The 7,024-nt window shown below is 39.3% G+C and overlaps 1 protein-coding gene across 1 annotated transcript; it reads right to left on the bottom strand.

Moving 5' to 3' along the window:
• Positions 1-2,017: 2,017 nt before the first annotated feature.
• On the bottom strand, positions 2,018-2,983 carry LOC117952415 (olfactory receptor 6N1-like). Its single transcript, XM_034884701.1, has one exon. It carries the CDS (start codon positions 2,981-2,983, stop codon positions 2,018-2,020), a length of 966 nt encoding a protein of 321 aa, XP_034740592.1.
• Positions 2,984-7,024: the final 4,041 nt, after the last annotated feature.

Raw genomic sequence — 7,024 nt, forward strand, 5'->3', positions numbered from 1 at the left:
CAGGTTCAAACCAGAAACCATGATTTTTCACTTAGTCCAATGTAAAAATGCACTTTAAATGAATGACACAGTAGTTTCACTTTTTGCAATGTAGAACACAGTCCCCCCCGCCCCTACTCTCTCTTTCTCTCTTTCTTTCTCTCTCTCTCTTTCTCTCTCTCTGTGTCTTTCTCTTACTTACACACATGCACGCCCACACCCACACACACACACACGCACACACACACACACACACACACACACACACACACACACATACCTGGTGTGGAAATTTAAAAAATTAAAAAAGAACCAAAAACAAAGAAATCACACTGATCATAAAAAAAATAAAAAAATAAAGTTATATTGAGTATGAAAACTCTTGTTCATTACATTTTACTTCATAATTGCGACCGCATGTGTATTATTCATTGTTGCAAAACTTGTTCTGTATATAGTTCGTTTGTTACCATGACAACACCAGAATCTTAATCGGTGGGTTCGATATTTAGCAGAACTCCAGAAATCTGGGTTCGGAGCATCCTTTGTTAAAATTGTGACCTTTAACCTTGTAAATGACGGTGGTCCAAGATTTTTGCCCCCCATAACTCCATAACTCTTTACATTTCCATCCAACAGGTGCCGCGACCAGCCGTGGAGCCTCGTATCTGCAGCCTGTCCCCAGATCTTTATTTTCAGACAACATTTCATGCTGGAGTTTTTTACTCTTAAATTCTGTTTTTTTTCTTGCCACAAATCTAATTCCACACTCATAGGCTGTATTGTTTATTTGATATCCTACATCATTATAATCTTATCATTATTTGAAAAAAAAGGGCAACCCAATCGCAAAAAACTACAAAATAATATTAAAACGGAATGAAAAGTGTAACATCCAAGGTCAAATATTGTGAGACCAAATTCACATCAAACACCCCTGAAATCCTATCAATTGTAGTTTGATCTAGGTCAGTGGTTCCCAAAGTGCGGACTGGTGATCCAAAGGGGGTTGAACTTGAATCCAAACTATGCTGGAAGCCCCTCATTAAATATCTGTGCATGAAGAGTATTAGTATAGTGAACACTACTAGATACATATTGACTCAAAAAACAATACATTACATACTCTGTACTGCACACTTTTTTTTTTACCATAATTGTTATACTGTGTGGGAGTTTGGGGAAATATCTAGAAAAGTAATTTGCAAAATATTTGCACATTGCAAAAAAGAGCAATAATAAAAAATGAGCAATAATAAATCACACACGTGAGCACACCAATAATCTGTTTTTTAATTCACATTTGTTAATTTATGGACATTGTTGCCTTCAAAACTGCATACTTTATGTTTGAAGTTAAAGAAAAAAATGTATCATGTATCATAGGCGCAATGTTGAAGGAAAGAGCTGGGTGATATAATCTAAGAGGACATTATGAACTACTGTTAAAAGCATGTGGTTCTCAATTTGTGGGGTGAGATTATGGGATGGACTGAACAATGACATTAAAAAGAGCCATAATATCATTTAGTTCAAAAAGGGATTATAAAAATAAAATAAAAAACAAATTGGACCAATACAGAAAAGAAAGCAAAACATAGGAAATGTAATGCAAATGTGTTGTTGTATAGAGTTGTAAGTTATTGGGAGATGTGATACTCTATATTTGCCTTTCTGTTTACTTTGTAATAGGATGATTTTGTACCATGATCATGATTTTGATCATTTTGAACCTGCTCCTTCTCAAACTAATCTCTCTCTCTCTCTCTCTCTCTCTCTCTCTCTCTCTCTCTCTCTCTCTCTCTCTCTCTCTTTCTCTCTCTCTCTCTCTCTCCACATTTGCTGTGTATATCTGATTTTTAATGTATTTGTTAAATACTGATTGTTTGTTTCAATTAGTAGTTTTAATTTTTAGTTTTCACTGTTGTCTTGCAACGCTGTTGATTGTTTGAGATAAATTAAATGAATCAAGCTAAATGGATAAAAACATTTCACGTATACTAGAAGGCTATTTTGAAGCTTTACAATATATGGTTTGCTAAATGTGCATTTTAAGATTTAATTTTTTTTTAGCAGGAACCTTCTTCAAAAATTTCACAACCACTCCTTTGATTTGGGGCAGATTCAGGCCGTAAACTAGAGGTATATTAATGGGGGGGATCATCAAATACTGTAAAGATAAAACAACTGTGATTATAGGATTCATTTTATCAGCCTCAGATCGAGTCAATGACAGCTCACAGAAGACAGAGAGAGAATAGGTGATGAATGTGATGATGTGAGGCAGGCAGGTCTGGAACGCCTTTCCTCTGAATTCAGTCGAGCTTCTCCTGCAAACAAGCAGAATACGGAGATAGGTGTACAGGACAAAGAAGAGAGGGATGAAGATGGTTGTGACCAAAAGATACTGACCTACTATGTTGTTCAGAGTTGTGTCCACACAGGAGAGCTGAACCACAGGCAAGTTGGAACAGAACAGCCTATTCAGTTTATTGCCACACAGCGGTAATCGGACAGTAAGATAGACCAAGAAGCCAATAGCAAATACAGGGTAGAGCACAGCAAAAATCACAAGATGTGATACCATCTTAAATGTAATTTTACTGTGATAGTGTAAAGGCTGGCAAATAGCAACAAATCTATCATAGGCCATGATGCTGAGGAGAGTCAGCTCACATAATACATAGGTGTAAATTACATATATCTGAATGAAACATGATGGACGTGAGATTAAATGAGTGTCAGACAGAATGTCCATCAGAAATCTGGGGAAGAAGCCGGCTGAGCCGTACAGAGAGTTAAAAGACAGACAGCTGATAAAAATATACATGGGCTGATGCAGAGACTTCTCCAGACAGACTGTCAGAATAATGGCAACATTAGCAGAGACAATAGTCATGTAGAGCAAAAGACACAGACTGAAGAACAGATATCTAAGGGGCCCAAAGTCTGCAAACAGAGTGAACTGAAAATACAAAAGATTCAGGCTGTTGTTGCTCTGCATGTCTGCACAGCAGCAGAGCTGTAGGAAGAGAAGTGAGAGGAATGGAGAAAAATAAAGAGGGTAAAAAAATGGATTGAAGTACAGCAAGTGGGATTACAATATTTCAGCAAAATTTTCTATTTCAACACTTGACACAAAACATACAATAAACCTGCATGTAAGTTGCATCAACTGCACATTTCTAACAATTGTGTTTAATATTCTGCATAACCACAACCTTTGAGTTTGTTAAAAATGACATGTTCAAAAAATAGACATGGGCGGAAAAAGGTTAGGGTCACATGAACCAAATAAACAAGCAATCTAACATTTGTCAATGAATATGTCAGCGCAATGAAGGAGAGATTTTGTTGCAATCAGCCTGTCTAAAACGAGTGTCCTCTGGTAGTTGAGGAATCAGTACATTTATCAAACAACAAAATATACTGTATATAGCATTCATGTTATTCATGTGGTCTTTTCAGTTAATACATTCATGAAGATAATCAGAAAACAGTCTTTGCATCAGTGCGTGTGAATTTAGCTTTTAGAATAATACACAGCACCCTCCCCTGACTACAGTAGACTGAGGCAGCAGCTGAACCTTTATCCTGTTTTGCTGTCACACTGAGAGCAGCAACCTGTACACACAGGGTCCAAAGGGAGGTATGGTGTGTCACACACTGATTATGCATTTTTGTGTTATGTTGCATTAGTATACCCAAGACCAGACTTCCAAGGCCAGAGATATACTTACATACAGATTGAAGGAAAATGTGTTTCACTCCAACCCACGGTGCAATAAGGACAAGTATAATATAAAATATATTGACGAAAAACATATTGAAATTTGAAATACAGAAATAAGAGTTGCTGAATGTTCATTTGTTGTTGTGGTTTTGATGTTGAATGTTCTGAATGTTCAGAGTCCAGAGTTTTTGGGTTCTTCACAGACATCTTCAACCAGGTAGAAGATAAGCGGCAGAAGGAAGATGACCCAAACGCAGCGTGATTGCTGAACTGTACTCTTATCTCGTAGTAGAACATTACAATGGACATGTGTTTACAGAACTTTGAAAAAGGTTTGTCTAAACAAATCGCAGGTTCCCTAGCATGGACCACGCCACAACCATGTGTTAGATAAAGATTTAATGAACATTATGAATGTGCATATATATAAATTGATGTGGATGTCGTCTGCTGGCTGGTCTGGGAGGATGTGTGATGACCGTTTTCATGACCTATTCATCAAAGGAAGGAGACTATTGTGCAGCTTCTTTTTTTGGAAGAAAGTGGGGGGTTCGGTCTCAGAAGCCCTTTTTTGCCGGAATAGTTTACAGAACCCCAAAAGTGTCAGACGGTGTAGAACAGAGTTGTGTGTGGGCTTGACTGAGATCATTGAGATTGTTTGTGAATTTAAGATCGGTATGCCTGGGATAACGAACGGCCTGGGAACTGAATGGTCTGATCGGAGATGCCTGATCTGGCGGCTGTGGAAGCTTCAAAGATGCGGAAAGAGTGGCTGGAATAGTGTTTGGGTGAAATGGCTGAAATGAAGATAATTCTGTTCAGATGTTTTTGCAACCAGAATTGAGCATCAATTTTGGAATATTAAAAAGTGGTTGTTGTGGAGATGCCTTAGCAGTGTACCTAGAGCCAATGTGTTTGATTAGTGGTTCGGAGGGTTGAGGTTGGAGCTGAGGTGGAATCATAAATGGGGAAGGAAACTTGTAAGTGTGAATATGAGAGAGTTTGAGGTGTGTATGGTGATGTCTGATAAACTGGGGACGACGAGAAGGATTGCAGACGGATGAAGTTGGTGCAAATGAATAAATCAATAATTCTAAAGCAAGCAGCGCAACAGTTGCAAGGGAAAAACTAAGGCTGGATGGAAACTGTATACCTTTAGAGTTTTCCAGCATAAACTCGCTGTGTTGTGCCAAAAATAAGTTGACATGAAGAAAAGGAAAAAATGTGAAAATGTATCATAAATTGGGAGAAAAACAGGAGAGGTTTTACCACAGGAGGAAACCAGCAGAGGGCAATGACAAAATAGCAATCTCCTGAAGGAAAACATGGGGGGGGGTTGGTGGAGTGCAGAAGTAGATGAAGTAGTTGGCAAAAATAACAGAGTTTTGCTACTATCTCTGGACCTCTCAATATATCATCATACAAGTGATAATTTGACAGAAGTGAGTTTTTCTTATTATTTTAAAATAAATATGAAATAAAATGACCATTTACTTAATTTGCCTGTCTAGTGAGCCTCGTCATACACACAAGGTCCCTTGATATTTTGCTCCTAAAGGCGGTGTACTGAACCCCTCTGGTTAGGAAGTTTGTTCACACCTGTACGGCTTAGTCAGATGATGACATCTCGACTGATGAGGTGAAATCAAAGGTGTGAAGACACCATGAAATAAATCAACATCTGATGCAATCATTACTGAACAGTGATGTTGTTAGTTGATATTGTCTGCCATAAGAACAATAATCTAATCAATCGGAATGTTTTAGATCTTTAATAATCAAAGGGACTCAATAACAACGTGTGATGTCAGATAGGTTGCGGCCAGTCACAAATCCACAGAAAATCTTCTCCCGACTGCAGATCCTCTCAGCTTCACAAAGGGTTTTTTAAGGCCCAACACCTACCATTTTCTTCATTCTCACAGTTTTCATACCTTTTTTAGAACTCTTTAAATACCCGCTGTACCAGCACAAAGACTCAGTTAGCGACGAGCTTGTGAATGTTGAAGTTTAACGGTTCAATCAGACCCTCAAGCAATGGCTCAGTAAGTTTGTCAAAGACACTGGTTTTGATTGGGATCAATAGCTACCCTACCTCTTTTTTGCATACCGGGAATTACCGCAGGCCTCTACTGGGTTTTCCGCATTTTAACTGTTGTATGATCATGAGGGAAGGGGACCACTAACCTTGCTTAGGGAGGCCTGGGAAGGGGACCAGCAGACAGAGGGGTGTGTTAACATCATCTCCTATGTTGTTCAGATCAGAGACAGGCTACAGAAGATGGCAGAACTTGCCCAGCAGTACATGGCGGAAGCCCATCGGTACCAGAAATAAAGGGATGATAAGTCGGCCCGGCAGGGGACCTTTGTTCCAGGTCGGAGAGTCCTAGCCCTTCTGCCTATCAGTGACAGCAAACTGCTGTCAAAATGGCAGGGACCCTTTGAGGTGGAGAAGCAACTTGGACCCACCACCTGCCAAGTTGCTGCTGTAAGCTGACCATGTTCAAGCAGGGTGCTGCATGTGAAACTCCAAGAGGAGTTGGCTGAAAGACCTGAGAGGAAGGCAGAGGTATTGCTGATCAGAGCTGTGGAGAAGGAAGAGGTGGTAGATGACCAGTATCTGCCCTCAGCAGCCCCAGTAGAACCTGACCTGGACCATCTGCCAGCTGATGGATGAAATTCGGTGAAAGCTTTATGTGATCAAATATTTGACGAGTACCCAGGTCGAAGAAATATGGTGGAGCCTGATATTGTGTTAACCCTCTGAGCCCGAGAGACTCGCCCACGAGTAAAAAAACACCTCTGATTCATAGATTAATAACTTTTGAACCATACAAGCTTTTTACTTACTTTTGGTTTCGTTTACATCCTGACCATTTCATCTTTACGGCAGTCTTTTCCGTGTCTTTCTAGCCTCTACAGGGGATTTTCTATCCAGCCTGGAACTTCAGCCTCTTTGGGCTTTAAATCCACACTGTTATATCCAAGATTGATCCACTTTATGTCCATAATTCATCGCGTTTTGGCTCATTTTATGCCGCTGGATCGCTACTGCTTCTATCTGCTCTCTCTCTCTGTTTGCCTCTCTCTCTCTCATGTCCTTGTTTTCCGGAAATAACATGCCCATATATGGGAGATAAAGTCACACATTTGCTTGTATCACATTGCTGTGGGTGTAATATGAATAAATATGACATTATGTTATTATTGGCATAAGTAAATGTCATGAGAGCAAAACGTCTTGACTTTTTTTGAAAAAAATGCATGTATTTTGTCAACTGTATGAGTTATGATTCTTTCTTCACAGTGTGA

The sequence above is a fragment of the Etheostoma cragini genome, chromosome 11 (assembly GCF_013103735.1).
Source record: "Etheostoma cragini isolate CJK2018 chromosome 11, CSU_Ecrag_1.0, whole genome shotgun sequence".
Taxonomy (NCBI): Eukaryota; Metazoa; Chordata; class Actinopteri; order Perciformes; family Percidae; genus Etheostoma; species Etheostoma cragini.